Source organism: Temnothorax longispinosus, chromosome 8 (genome assembly GCF_030848805.1).
Source record: "Temnothorax longispinosus isolate EJ_2023e chromosome 8, Tlon_JGU_v1, whole genome shotgun sequence".
NCBI classification, from domain to species: domain Eukaryota; kingdom Metazoa; phylum Arthropoda; class Insecta; order Hymenoptera; family Formicidae; genus Temnothorax; species Temnothorax longispinosus.
The window spans coordinates 1,790,068-1,804,938 of NC_092365.1; the positions used below are offsets into that span (position 1 = coordinate 1,790,068).

General features: G+C 41.6%; 1 protein-coding gene and 1 long non-coding RNA gene across 4 annotated transcripts in view; one reads left to right on the top strand and one right to left on the bottom strand.

Moving 5' to 3' along the window:
* LOC139817543 (dipeptidase 1) overlaps nucleotides 1–14,871 on the bottom strand; it is a 76,830-nt gene that overhangs the window by 55,566 nt on the left and 6,393 nt on the right. For both annotated transcript variants that reach the window (XM_071785741.1, XM_071785742.1), the window contains exon 3: nucleotides 3,120–3,273. In XM_071785741.1, coding sequence (XP_071641842.1) covers nucleotides 3,120–3,273 — 154 coding nt within the window. The remainder of the gene's footprint in view (nucleotides 1–3,119; nucleotides 3,274–14,871) is intronic.
* The window catches only part of LOC139817545 (uncharacterized), a 205,402-nt gene that overhangs the window by 25,535 nt on the left and 164,996 nt on the right, over nucleotides 1–14,871 (top strand). For both annotated transcript variants that reach the window (XR_011733259.1, XR_011733258.1), the window contains 2 exons: nucleotides 6,544–6,642; nucleotides 7,046–7,095. This is a non-coding gene — a long non-coding RNA (uncharacterized lncRNA). The remainder of the gene's footprint in view (nucleotides 1–6,543; nucleotides 6,643–7,045; nucleotides 7,096–14,871) is intronic.

Consider the following 14,871-nt stretch of genomic DNA (forward strand, 5'->3'; position numbering starts at 1 on the left):
TTCTACGTTGTGCCTCCAAGACTTTTCGAATCACGGCAACCCCTTTATCGCGACCCACCGTATCTCGCTCACCATAAATGGGTCTGGAAATGGGACGCTTAATAGCTGGGATCACCCCGAGACTGTCTTTGCTAACGAGAACGATGGTATTTTCAAAGGTCTCTTGAGAAATTTCCTTCCCACCTCCGAAGCGACGTAGGAATACATCGGGCGATCTTCGACATTACGCTTTCATTCGACGCGACGCCGACGTCGGGAACGCTCGATTTCTGCATCCCGTCGCGGTTACAGATTCCATCGTAACTAAAAGTTTCACGTTGGTGTAATCTCCGGCGATGTATTATTTATTTATCTCCAGCGCGAGTAACAGTCCTGTTAATTCGTAATGCGTTTTAACGATTTCCGCACGCGCGTGTGCCTCGGATCCCCGTTTGAAAAAACGTGGATTTACCGGAAAAGAGAGGAGGCGGGGAGGCGGGGGGGGGGGAGGGACGCACACGCGGCACCTCGAAAATGAATATCGGCATTCGCGAGACCGAAATCCTCCCGTAATCCTCCTTCCGATTTAATCCGAGATTCAATGCATTTAAGAATGTATAGTGTGGAACGCGCGCGCGGGCCACGCTTCATTCTCGCCGACCAGGCCGTCCGATATCGGGCTCTTAAATGGATTCGCGCGCTGTATCGTATAGAGTCTATGACCGGTATACCACGCTATTACTGATTGTGAGTCACATCACTTATTTAACACGAGCCAAGATTCTCGTTCGAATGGACCACGGGCTATGTATGACGACCTACATGCGCAGCACGTCAAATTCAACGTTCAAACACGTTTTCGAGGAATATCTTTATCTGCACGCGTCCCGAAACTTTTCGCCGGACTACTTTGCGTGCACACCGCGACTGTATATACGCGTCTTTATCTTTCCCTTCTACGTTAACTCTCGACTATGCACTTTGCGTCTTCAGAGGCACGTTCTGTGCGAGCGCTTCAAGTACCGTAAATAAATTCTCCACGCAGCCTTTGCTCCCCTTTGAGAGTTACTTTAAATGCAATAAGCTTACGACGCACAAAGGGAAGTAATTTTTGATAATGAGAACATTTGAAGTTGAAGAAAATCTTTATATAAAGGAATGTACATAGCACCAACCGGGACGGTCTCGAGTATTCGTGTTATTTACAGCGTATTTTAATTTTTGAGCAATATTTAATTCTAATCAATACGTAAATCTTTTATGTTCTTTGACTACTTGCATATTTTTTTTTCTTCGGGAAAAATTGTCTTTAAATACGTGTTATCAGAGTATATCAAAATTTTACTTTTGCTACTTTTGCTGTTTTCCTACTTTAGCTCTCTTATTTCTAACGAACACTTTAGGCTACCCCGGATGTGGTTTGGGAGTCAATGCTCGGTAGATATTCCGACTTCGTGCAAAGTTTCGCGCGCTATGCCGAAGTTTATTCGATACGATACCGAGCCACTCGGAAAGGGATTTTCGCGGGATTAATCGAAGGTATTTCGGGGTAGAGGGGGGAGGAAACCGATCGTGTCGTGGTAAATTTTCGGCGGCACGTGAAGCACGGCGGGCAACCGAAGGAAATTAATTGCCCAAGTTCGCCTCGATTTTCCTCGGGTCGTTAAAGAGCCGTTCCCGCCGTTAATTGAACCGAGAGGCGATTTTTTACGGTCAGATCTTAATTGCGATTTTAGATTAATCCCCGTTATTAACGATCGCCCGGCGGAAGCGTCGCGCGTGAAAGCTTTAACTGCGCGATCGGAAAGATCAAATTTATATTCGTTAAATTCACGGTTCACGGAAGATCGGATCTGCTGGATAATTTCGGGTGTCCGCGTTAGTCGGCAAATTTCGTTCACGAGGTTGTTCCGCACGATGTAACACGGATGATAATTAATTTTTCTATTACTGTAATATGCTCGATATATAGCCTTTTTTCTTCTCTATACGTACATTTTGTGGCATGGTATTCCTCTCTGCGAGGAAACGTCACGTAACGCAAAAATTTAAATTATTAATGTTGTGATAGAAATCACGAAATTCACACAACGCGTTGGGACGCTCCGATGTCGCGAGCATCATCGCATTCATGTTTAACGTAGGCGTGAAATCTTCGTAAAATCGATTAATTGCTATTAGGCGCGGCACCGCTGCTGTTTGATTTATAGCTGAGTTACGTACACGGCACGCTATAAATTAATAATTCCCGCTTGCCACGAACAAAACAGGCTTTAGGATACGCCGAACATTTCGTAACAATATTGGTGAACGAGTAACTGCATGCGATTCTGTGAGTCGGCAACCGCTTGAATTTAAATCAGACTGGATTAACGCGACTTTAAATTAGTTATAATTGTCGATGACTCTGCAGGTCGAGTCCTACGTGCGAACATTTAATTGCAATTTGGCGGTACTGTGGCTTCAAGGTGACATGCGATTCCCTCATTCGCGTGGATTTAATTTTCACTCGCGAGCTGCGACGAAGTTGGCGAAAATCGCATGTTAAGCTCGACTAATTGCCAGTCTGTTTTCGAAAACCGAGAGAGAAATTTAGATTAATCCGCAACAACGTTATCTTTTTTCATTTGATTATCTCCCGTGGCAGCACGATGTGCATTTTCCCTAACGAGCAATAAATAATCATAATCTATTTTTTATACGTTTTATGCAAAATCCCTAATATGAATCACAATTTTAAAAAACAATAAAAACACTCATGAGCCTAATACGTATATAATTAAAGCAATGAAAACCTGATCAAGTAGTTAATATTATTCAAGAAATCACGTTTGATAAGCAGCTTTCCAATAATCTTCTTAAGAGTTTTACGGGGGGGGGGGTATTCTTATTCATTTTCGTGAAGTATCTCTGTAAAAGTCAGGTCATTCAACGAATTATTAGATTTTACTTTTAAAAATTGAGCCATTCGGGCTCTATGTAGGTAAATATCGACAGCACGTAATCGTTAACGAACCTGCGCGTTATTCAACGAAACATTTTCCGCACGTTCAATCAGTCACGCGATAAATCGAGCGAACTGCAGCCGCAACAATAACTTTGACGAACTCTTGTTGCTATAGCGTTATTATTAAACTCACCTGCGCTGCAACCATGCCCTGCCTCAATCTCTTGAGATCTGTGTGGCTCCAAGCGCTCCGTGACCAGGGATGAATACCACTTAGGTCATCAAACCTGAACTCCCTCAGCTGGTTCTTCAGGAACTTCCGTATGTTCCAGGGTAGGTCGTTGTGCCTGGAAAGAAACGATATCGATCGATATATGCGCGTACACGTCGCCCGTGACTTTTCTACCCTTTAAACTTCTTAAGCTAAACATGACATGCCGGTGTAAAACAGTTGGATAAACTTATTCCGGCGGAATACACATTCTTTATGCGTGTGCGACACGGAATATATTTCGCGCGCGAAAACTCCTATCAAACACTTCCCCGATAAAATTGTTTCACACGGACGCGCTCGTGGTTTTCCCGAAAAGACAAAGCGTCGCGACGCGATTCTTTGTGAAGAGAACGGCTAAAAACTTGGACATTGACAGAATATTTCAGACTATCTTGGCAAAATTTTTGCAACTTATGCAAGACGCATTCATTTCACTTCTCATCTCTTGTTCGAGCTCACAGCTTAAACTTAATTGCTCCCGGTGTTAATCATACTTCAAACGAGAAAATTCGATGTCCTGTAATTTCGTTCTACAATATCACCAAAGAAACTCTAGATAGCCAAAGTTTGGCCTTTATAACAGCGTTATCTGATGTCCAACTTCAGGTGGACTCGGTAGCTGTGTCAAACTTATTTTCCGCGAAGTTACAGAGAATGCTTCATGGAAACAAGAATGCATTTGCATACTTGTTGAGATGAGATATGAATTTAATTCGTTTTGACGTGCCGAATATTAAATTTTCTTTCGAAATAAGTATATTTTATATTTTATTACAAAGTGGAATTTTTTGATATTTAATATTAGAATAACATATATATTATATATATATATATGTGTTATTCTAATATTTGTCGCATGATTAAGAACTTGAAAAAATGTTTAAAGATTATTCTTTGACAATATTCTTGTTGAGATGAGATATGAATTTAATTCGTTTTGACGTGCCGAATATTAAATTTTCTTTCGAAATAAGTATATTTTATATTTTATTACAAAGTGGAATTTTTTGATATTTAATATATACGTACATATATATATAGATTTGTCGTATAATTAATTATTCTTTGACAATACCTACAAGAAACATAATATTTATAAAAGATCTTAATATAATTTTTTAATTTTTAAAAATATCGATAAAATGGAACAGAAATACGTAGTATTTAATGACAATATTCGAATAAATCTCATTTAAACGATTCGCAATTGTACAATTACAGCGTGCTCTTCTGATTTCCATATTAATATTTCCGCATTAATAAACATAAAATAATATCATAAATTAACACAGCGCGAGATACTTTATTCACTCAATTTATTTTACTTTTGTAACGTCTCAATACTCTCAATGCTCGGCACGTGTAACGTTGCGCTCGCAGCTAAAAGGTGCGATATATAATATATCATGTATCGCTGGTTACCCGATCAATCGATATTTCACACTCTCTCGTGAATGGATGAAGGAAGCTCGGACGTCGCGGCGTAGAGTATCGTAGAAGAGACACCCGTTGATTACGCGCGCTAATTGTTACAGCAATCGTTCACTCACAGTGGCACTCGATACGAGATTGAAACATATCCGCTTAGTACGAGAAGATACGTACAATCGCGACGTCGCGGCGTCGTGTCGGCTTTCCGCGTACCGCGCGTTTGTGATCTGTCTTTATTAATTGCGTATACTTAAAAAATATTTGCTCCGAGCCGGCCGGCCGGCAGGCACGTTTAAACGTACGGCGCAGTTAACGGTCGCAAGCTCCTGCGTAAACAACTCGCGCCGCGTGCCTAATCACCTTACCCCCACTCTCACCACTCGTGTTATCGAGGCGTCGCGGTCCGCTCCCCACGCAGGCAGGTGTATCATCGCGCGCTCGACTTGTTCATTGTTGAAGGAGCATCGACGATCGATATACGAAACGACGCCGATTGAGAAGTGCAAATTATCGTCTCGTGGCGACAGTTTAAGGCCGACAGTTATCCTCGTTAACGATCAAGTGGCAATACAAGACGTATCTAGTATCGAGCTTCGTACATTTCGCTCTCTGTGAACTCTGTGATTTTCGGATCGAAAGCGCGATGGTAGCAGTGTGGTGTGTGAAGTGCGGATTTATCGAATTTCCGAATAACGCGATTTTTAAAGCAGGAAGCCAGTGAGATATATCGAGTGTCCATTAATATCGCATATGTTCGACGGGATTTACGGAATACGAAATGTATCGCGCGTGTTTGCAGTGCCGCGCGTCGATTTTATATTTTTAAACGGTCCGTCGCGTTTCGATCAGGTGTGAAGTTGACTCGCGTAGGGTCGCGCGGTATCGCGCGGGATCGCGAGTGAAGTGCCGCCGCCATTTTCGTCCGGCCGGCGGTGAGGTGAGACGGATCGCTCCGGAGCTCCGAGCTGCGTGAACGTCGCGACGCGTTTATTGGTGAGTAACGGTCATAATTAGAGACGTACGTAGACAGCGAATAGACCCGTGTTCTCTCAGATACGTTATCTTGCGCGGCACGAACTCGCGGCGTGCCAGTGATCTCTGAAATCGCGCATTTGCGCGAGGTACGTGTGCTCGAACGATCGAGGTTCGTTCGCCGGGCGAGATCCTTCGCGACGTAGCGACGATCGCATTTCGCATTTCCGGATATCGCGCGGCGCGATTTATTCGCAATTCGTATTCGCGCGTCCCTCTTGTCGTGATAAGTCGTCGCTCCGAAGTGCGTGTATTGCTTTAATCGTCAGTAATTTTTTGAATTGGAGTCAGCGGTAACGTCGTCAGATGTAACGTCCGCATCAGTCCGCGTCGCCGCGACGCGTCGACATGAAGTTGGCCGCGCGATTTCCGAACGCTCCTCGTCTCTCCCCGCCTCCCACCCTCACGGCTCACGGCTCTCCGCTACTCCGTACTCCGCTATCTCCTGTGGATTTACGACGTCGCGATCAACGCCGACTGCATTGGACTGCATACCGTGCGAATTCGCGAGACATCGCGAGAGTGGGAGACGCGGACGATAATAGTAAGGTAATGTCTACGTAGGGTAGTTCCTCCGAGTTGTTCCGTGCAAAGTGTCGCGCGACCATTAACCTCACTTCTGCTAGCCGACACTGTGCGATTATCGGCGTGAAAAAGCGCGAATGTACACTGACCGGCAGGAATGTCTGGACATTTTGATATGTATATGTATTATGTCCAGGCATTCCTGCCGGTAGAGTGTACGAGAGGGAATAACGAGAAATTTTTTAACGGATTTTTAACGCTTGTTGAGCCGACGGTCGTATTTTTAATGTTTGAATTCGCAAAAAGTCAAGTCGCGACAATTCACATTCATCGCATCTTACTTAATTGATTTCAGGAGTGCCGTGCAAAGCATCGGCGATGATGCGATTCAAAGGATTCTGAGAGGAGGAGCAGGCCCGGGAAGGGCATCAGGCAACGCCGGAGCAACTCTGGGGTGAGTAATATTTTATTTTATTTAACATTTGATATACTCTCTTGCATGGAATTAATCATTTATTTTTGTGAAATATCTTTGATATTATATTTTATAGAATTATTTTATAGAATTTTTTAAGTATCAAAATTAATATGATTCTTATATTTATGAGAAATAAATTGTTAATTTATAAAATTTTATATTGTTCCTATAATTAAAAATAACTTTTTTATAGCAGTTACATAATTACTTTAATAAATATCTATTCAAAAATGAATAAAAAAATTCAAAATGTGCATTATATATATATATCTATATATATATATATATATATATATATATATATACAATAATCTCCTTGTTAAAATAATAATTACTTTAAACGCTTGCGTAATAACTTGGATATTTTTTTATTTTACAGATCAACGTAGCTACGATGCAGTTATAACTCCGCTGTTGCGCATCGTACCTGTAAGTGACAAATTATCTTTTATATATCGCATGATATGTTTACATAAGTGTAGGGCGCGGAGGAGAAGACTCCGCGTCTGTCTTTTTTCCTACTACATAAGATAATGATTCCCGGGTAGAAATTTTATCAGGCAATTGCGACGATGATTATAATGGCAGTTTATAATTATCGCGTCAATATTACCGCATCAGAGGCAAGTGCCTGGCGTTTTCTCGCTACTATTTAAATCTGAGCTCTCGAATAGCGGGGGTTTTAAACGGCACAATTAATAATTGCAAAGGTATCCCATGCTTTTAAACTTCGTCCCTTCGTGATCACCTCATACATATTCAGGCAAGGCAATGCGTGTTTAAGAACCGAGATAACTTCGGTGTCGATTTCGCGAAACTACCGACGAATTTTCGCCGTTTGTCGAAGCGATATGGGGGAGGGTTACCGGCGGATCGCCGGTTAAGAGATGGTGGGTGGTGTGAGCCGGTGGTTAATTGGCAAAGCGCGATAAGGTGGCTGGTCCCGTATATGCATATGAATGGCGAGTATATTCCGTTTGCCTGCTGCAGTTACGTTACCCGGCATGCAAATAAGTCTTCCGGTCGTGCGCACCGACGCAGTTCGGATCTATTGCCTCTGCGGAACGAGCAGCGAGTTTAGCGGTCGTTTCCAAGGGGGTTACTCGAATAATCGTTCTTTCCGCTTAAAGTTTTCATTAAAAATAATCCGCTAAAGATCAACGCCCGTCCGTTTTACAGCCGCTTCTGCGGATGCACGCGACTTGTAACCGGTTTTTCGCGTTTTACGAGATATGTTTATGTTGACAAATCGTCGTACCGCTCGCTCTTTTTGGGAGCATCAATCGCAGAGAGACACACTTTTTTTGGTTTCGCCGAAAATAGATACTTTTGAAATTAATTTTTTTGGGTACTAACAATCAAGGACCCGGACTGGGCAAAAATATATCGGTTTGGCTCCGGTTTCGGTTCATTAAAATACTTAATAAAGGTTTCCGGTTTCGATTTCGTTCTTCTAGCTAACAAAAATACCGGTATTGCGCAAATTACCATTTTTCCGGTTCCGGTTCATTAAAATTTTCTTGAAATTTTTATTAAATTAAATTGTTTACATATGCATACTGCGTGTGTGAATATGTACTTATAAGTTGTAAATCTTAATTTTTGATACATATGTTTTTATTTTACCTTATATACACAAGTTTTTATTTTTTATTTTAATTTATACGGATTGTATAAAATATGTATAATAATTAATAATATATTGTAATAAATGATATTTCGACGTAGTTGTCATTTCTTCATTGTTTTCTGTTTTCTGGTCTTAATTTTTTTGAAGATATAATGACTTTTAACGGTACCAGTTTCGATTCCGGTTTTATTATAGGCTTTATAAAATTTCCATACGGTTTACGGTTCCGGTCCGACAAAAATACTGGTTACGGTACGGTTTTCGGTTTTCGGTTTCGTTTCCGGTCCGGTATACAGGCGATTTGGCTTGGTTTCTAGGTAAGGGGATATTTAACGAAGGCAAATGTCAAATTTTTGAGCTCTTACATCATTTAATACGGTCTCCAGATATGAAAAAGTGATTAGGGGACGAAATTTGGGCCCCCTACCTTATGTTTATGTGTGCTGACAAATCGACGATTATCTTGCAATGTTTTTTTCGATGCTTTCGACCATTCCGGTTTGATTTATGAGCTCTCTGATTCATCATGCTAACCGCGAGCTTACCAGTAAACTTTGTTAGTACCTCTTTAAAGTTACTCTCATGAAACTAACTTGCAACGTTTTAAGGGTTGATACTCCCCGTAACGGTGACAATTTATTTCGCGACCCCGCGCTATTTGCGTGCTACATCTCTATTACGTTATTAACTTTTTTATTAACTTCAGCGTACGCAAACGTTATGGCCTGTTTCATGTATTCATATATTCATGAAACTCGCGAGGAACAGGCTACATTGTGGTGTAGAAGATTAAAAAATTTTGAGCATATTGCCTGATGTTTCGGACAATTTTATTATTATACACGTTTAAAGTTTCTACAGAATCAGATTAATAATCGAAGACAAAAACAAGTTAATCGGTAAATCATCTTTTTTTTTCAAATTTTTGCCATTTATTTTATTTCACGCTTTTTAATATATTCCGTCCCCTTTTCCAACCTTCACAATTTTCAATCAAATGATACAAGTCGGAATATTACGAAAATTAAGCTCCGTCGATGACGTTTTGCGCAGGATGCGAACTTTGGGTGTACTAACGAAGCGGGGTAAGCAAATTTTCCCAATTTACCATTCGAACCGTGAACGGGAGCGGAATCAATGAAATTTCGCGACAGTTGTTCCGCAAAAGTTTGCGTCGCCTGATTTTCGTCATGCGCGCGTGTCCCACCGGTTCGCCCGATTCTCGGACTTCATCCGAGAGTTTTCAGTCACGTTTCGGGATCCAAGATCCAGATCCGATTTCAGGGAATAGGATCCTGTCCCCGGGAGGTCCCCGGGATCGCCGCGCAGTACGCGTTCGAGCAACTCCGTGAAATCGAGTTACGCGTTGCTGCTACATTAACTCCACCGGAAGTTGGTGTCTGTCAGTTCTCGGCGCATACACATATATCGTGGACCCCGACGAGCGTGTGGTACCGAAAATTAGTCTCACCGCATTCGCCGTTGACGATCGTATAGCTGCGAAGATTTGTCTCCTCCGTCGGATATTTGCCGGAGCATCCATCCCTTTGTCTCGCGCATTTACAAATTCACTCGCCTGTATATTCGTTCCTTTTCTAGATACACGAATATTTACTTACACCCTTCTTTTTTTGTAATTATATCTACTCCGATTTGATTTTCCATCTGACAATGGTCACAGAATTAGAATTAGGATTCGCACAAATTAAGTTTTTTGATTCTTTAAGTTCCTGTACATACCAACATATGGTAGATTAATTCGCTTCTTGCCTGCTACTTCGTATCCGTTCTCCGTAACTATTTTCTCCTCCCTTTATCCGTCTCCCGGACAGTTTATCGTTTACTCTCTCGGCACTTCCTATGCGCTGCAAATTACTCCGTTAATCCGTCTACCACTCAGTATCCTGGCTGAATGAGATCCCGGATTAGTACCTAGCGTGTTTTTGTCCGAATTTCGAGGTACCTTCGGTATGAACGCCGCCATCTGTCTTCCGTCCCGTGCGAAATTTGCGGCTTGGAAACATCTCTCTCGGAAGAAACTTAATTAATTATCACGTCGACTGATTTTGATTAATGCGCAATTTTTTTCCATTTGGCGCTGCGCACGATATATCTCCCCTCTCGTATATTTTTTTCCCAATTATTTGATTGAGTCCGCGGTGACATCTCCGCTATTGTATCGCTTTGTAATCGACGTAGCGAGGAATTGAATACGCCGGAATTGTTAAATTATCTGAAATTTTCTCGCAAGCGCTGTAGCATAAAGTATTCCTCGCTAACACGGTTTTTTTAATTTTACGACATTATTTTTATGGATACGCGAATTTCTGATTAATTGTTCTCAAGAAAATGGCATACCAAGAAAAATATTATTTCTCATATATGGTGTGAATGTAAAATCGTCAAATATGTGAGATCGTAACTTTTTTCCCGGAATCGACATTCAACAGAGAGTGATCACGATCTCAATTGTCGTAAAAATTCGTTATCGAAACGCGGCCGTAGCAGTCGCGCGATATCTGATTATTGTATCTCGAACAATGCGATCGAATTCTTTAGAAAATTCGAAAATCATTGCTATAACGAACTATTTTGTATATAGCAGAGTCTTCGTCTTTCGCCTGCTTTCATCTACCTGGTTGATACGGCTTTTGTATACGAAAATAAAAATCAGAAGAGCCGCGGGACATTTCCAATTTACTTCGAATCTCTCTCGTCGTCCGATTGCAGGCGATTTCATCGAATACAATCGAGCCATCGAGCCTGTTCCACTTTCGTGGATGTGGACTGGGGTGGGGGAAATAAGGGTGTTTTCTTTTTTGAGCGGCTATACCTGCATCGAGATAAGAAAGGAATCGAAAACAGGAGCCATGGAACCGGGAAGAGTTAACGATACATCCCTCGAAAGAGACGAAGCTTAAGAAGATATATATCTTTTCTCTTATGTTAATCCTTTCTCCGGCTTAAGATTAGAGTCCGAGAATACATATTAACATTAACAATTAACATTAATACAATACTTTTAGTAAGATAAATCATTCCAATTTATAATCATAAAATTATTTTAGAAGTAAACTATTTTTTTAATAAAAATATTAAATTTTCTAAGCAAATTGGTAAGGTGTGGGGCCCAAAATTCGTTCCCGCGTCTAATTTCGTCATCTTTAATTTCTCGGTCCTGTCGCTAAAAGCGCTATCGGCGCCAGCACGTGTGTATAAAGAAAGGCAAACAGAGTCACTTGTGAAAGTCAAATTTTTGAGCTCTTACATCATTTAATACGGTCTCCAGGTACGAAAAAGTGACTAGGGGACGAAATTTGGGCCCCCTACATTATTATTGGTATTACTCGTCATCTTTTTTTTGTGTTTTTCTACGATGAAATGTTAACGCAAAAGTATGAACAAATTTAGATCTTATTTTTGAAAAAAAAAAAAAAAACATTGAGTTGAAACTAGTGTGCAGTAGTAGCCTAGAAGACACAAAAGTTCGATGTCAGGTTCGTTAATCTAAAATTCCCGCGAACATCCTCAAACGATCTCGCTAATTTTTTGCCTCCTTTGGTTATAATTGATTTTATTAACGAGCCGCGAAGTCATCGGACTTGCGGAACTCGGATGAGAGTCCTTTCGTCAGGCAGCCGTTCGTTAACAGTGCACGAACGAGCGACCGAACGCGGATGGAAAGGAGGCTCAGCCTCTGTCCGATAACGATCGATGTTCCCTTTTCTTTCGTATCCTCGTTTTAAATCCGCTATTATACCAAGTAATTCAAGGAAAGAAGAATGGAGACGAATTATTGGTACCGTCGACTGAATTCATTTGTAAGGAAGAATTGTATAGAGTAGGCTACCGTGAGATCATATTATAACGCAATGGGACGGTTCTATATTCGCTACGGGATTTGCGCTCGATTGATAGCCGGCCGACTGGCCGGCCGTAAAAATCATTCTCGTAGAAGCGGCGTATTCAGTTCCTCGCTACGTCGATTACAAAGCGCTCGAGTGTTGTGTTTTATTGAAAATGTTTAGAAAGAACTCTTTTAGTGTCTTGATATTTCTTTCTCTGATTTATTCACCGTATTACCGTACGTATTACCGCGTTTCATTCTGCTGAATAAAAATTTAGGAATAAATTTAATATAAAAGCATTTCACTTGATATCGTGAAATTTTCCTCGGTGGTTATATACCAGTGGAAATGGCTCTCGTTTTCATTATTTCGACGACATTACCTCAATTCTGCTACCGCGAGCATACGCTTCTAATTATAGTACAAACGTGCGTCCCACTTTTGCGAGCGCATTACCCAACAAGAAGGGGATAACATTTTCATTAAATAGATCACATTTCGGCACGAAATTTTCCGCATATGTGGGAAAACGCGATATTGTCTATCGCGGGAACAACGGTTTGTCACAGCAAGGAGAGGACATGGAAAATCTAGTTGCAAATAATTAGTATCACTCGGGACATTGTCGTGGCACTCCCGAAAGACCCTCGAGAATGTTTCGGTCGAGCTATAATAAAGAGCCAGGCTGCTGCTAACATGGGACTGATTCTCACAATTCTTTTTCGCGTTAACAACACTCGGAAATCTTTCGGCGTGTAACGGCAATGTTGGGATTCCTCGTTCAACCGTACCTTCATCTTTTAACTCGTAATCCCGACACGATTCGGTCTGGCCGAAAAATTAGGAAGGTGGTTAATTAAATATTTCCACGCGGAGACGAAAGCTATAAACAGCGGCGATGTAACGAGGTAATTACGGTTGCTGGTCCATCGCGGTTATCAGGTTTACGGCAACGGTATTTCCGAGATCTCCCGTCGCGGAATCCTCCTTCCAATGCGGGAAACTCGTCGCCGCGGCTTAATTATACGATGACGCCACATTAAGCTGTTTCAATTACAGGCCGAATATATTTGACGGCGCCAGCGGAATTAAGAACCATGTTTCTGGTTCTTGGAGATAATAAACAGTAGAGATAATTGCAACGCCATTCTTGTAATTTTTAACCGCGCTTTTCCTCTATATTTTATATTCTTTCTCTCTGTTTTATAATTTCTCTATTTTATACTCTATTATTATGTTTTGCTTGGAATAATTAACGTTAAACCCTCAACCGCGCCAGTCAAATAAGAAATAAAGATCTCATATAATATGGATGTAATAGGACTTTAAAATGAAAGAGAAAATTATTTTCCCTTCGGCAATCTGTTATGAGAATTATTCGAATATTATGACTCACATATCGAGAGTGCATAAAATATGCATTAGGCACTTGAGAGTTTAAGCTCCACGGAAACCGACGCGAATTTGTAATGTAGAACGGGGAATGGATGCGAAACCGACTTGCCTCGCAGTCCTCGTACGGCACGTTACCACTGTTGCATCCTGCATCCCGCATCCCGCATCCCGTATTCTGCGTCCATTTGCGGGGATTTTTAAACGTTAACCCGTTTAATCGAATCGAGATAATCGCGCAGTTTAAGTACAATCGGCCGAATTTGCTTATCGCATCTGGGGTCATTTATTTGCATGAGATGCAAGCTCGGCAGCTCTCTCGCTTGGAAATTCCGCGTACGATTTTCCCCCGGTTTTACCAACCAACGACACGTGGCCCGCGGGCCACACGAGGCATTTCTTTCTCGAGCCGGAGCAAGAAGGACGGACTATTATTCGGCGTACAATACGTCCGACGAGGCTTTCACTCGTTATCGGTAACGAGCTACCTTCGGCTCGCCGACATCGAGGAAATCGCTAGTGCGCCTCCTCTTCCTCGATGTCCTTTATCAGAGCTACTTTCGAGAGTTTCTCGAAGTTTGCTCGTGGAATTGGCGACCAAAGAGCGAAATCAGAGTTCGGGTTTTCACAACGTTTTGCAGCTTGAAAAGTTATTACTGCATTATTACTTAGGGGTTATTTAGGTTGATTTTTCGACACAATATTGCTGTAATATAGTTTCCACTTTTTTTTCAGATATTCTTTTCCATATTCTTGTCTTTATGTAAATACATTTATGAAATGCGAATGCTAAAATATTTAAATTGAAAGCAACGACATAACGCCACAATATGATGATACGTAAATTTGATACCGCGTTGACTATGAAATTATTCTTACACAAAGCAGCAAAAGATGTCGGACATTAGATACATCGATACATAGATACTCTTTACCGCGAGCAGACGCGAGTGTATGTACTTAGGTACACAGATACGCGCGCGTGCGAACACGGAAGAAAATGGAAGAGATACACGAGTTTGTAGCAAGCAGGAGCACCGGAAATTCGTATCTATCCTCCGAGGTAACCCGAGAAACCCGAGGACCAACATCCATGGTCCACCTTCTCTGTCTCTCCCTCCCTCCCTCTCTCCCTCCCCCCCCCCTCTCTCTCTCTCTCAAATTCTATCTTCCTTGCGTCCCCTGCCGGTGCACCTTTCGCCCCATTCTCTCGAGTTTCTTTTTTATTCGCTCCTCTCCATTAACGTCTTTTCTTTTCCGCGCTCGCAAAACTTTCTCATTATCTCAGCGAAAATGCGCGACTCTCTTTCTCAGGCTGAGTATACGATTCAATTG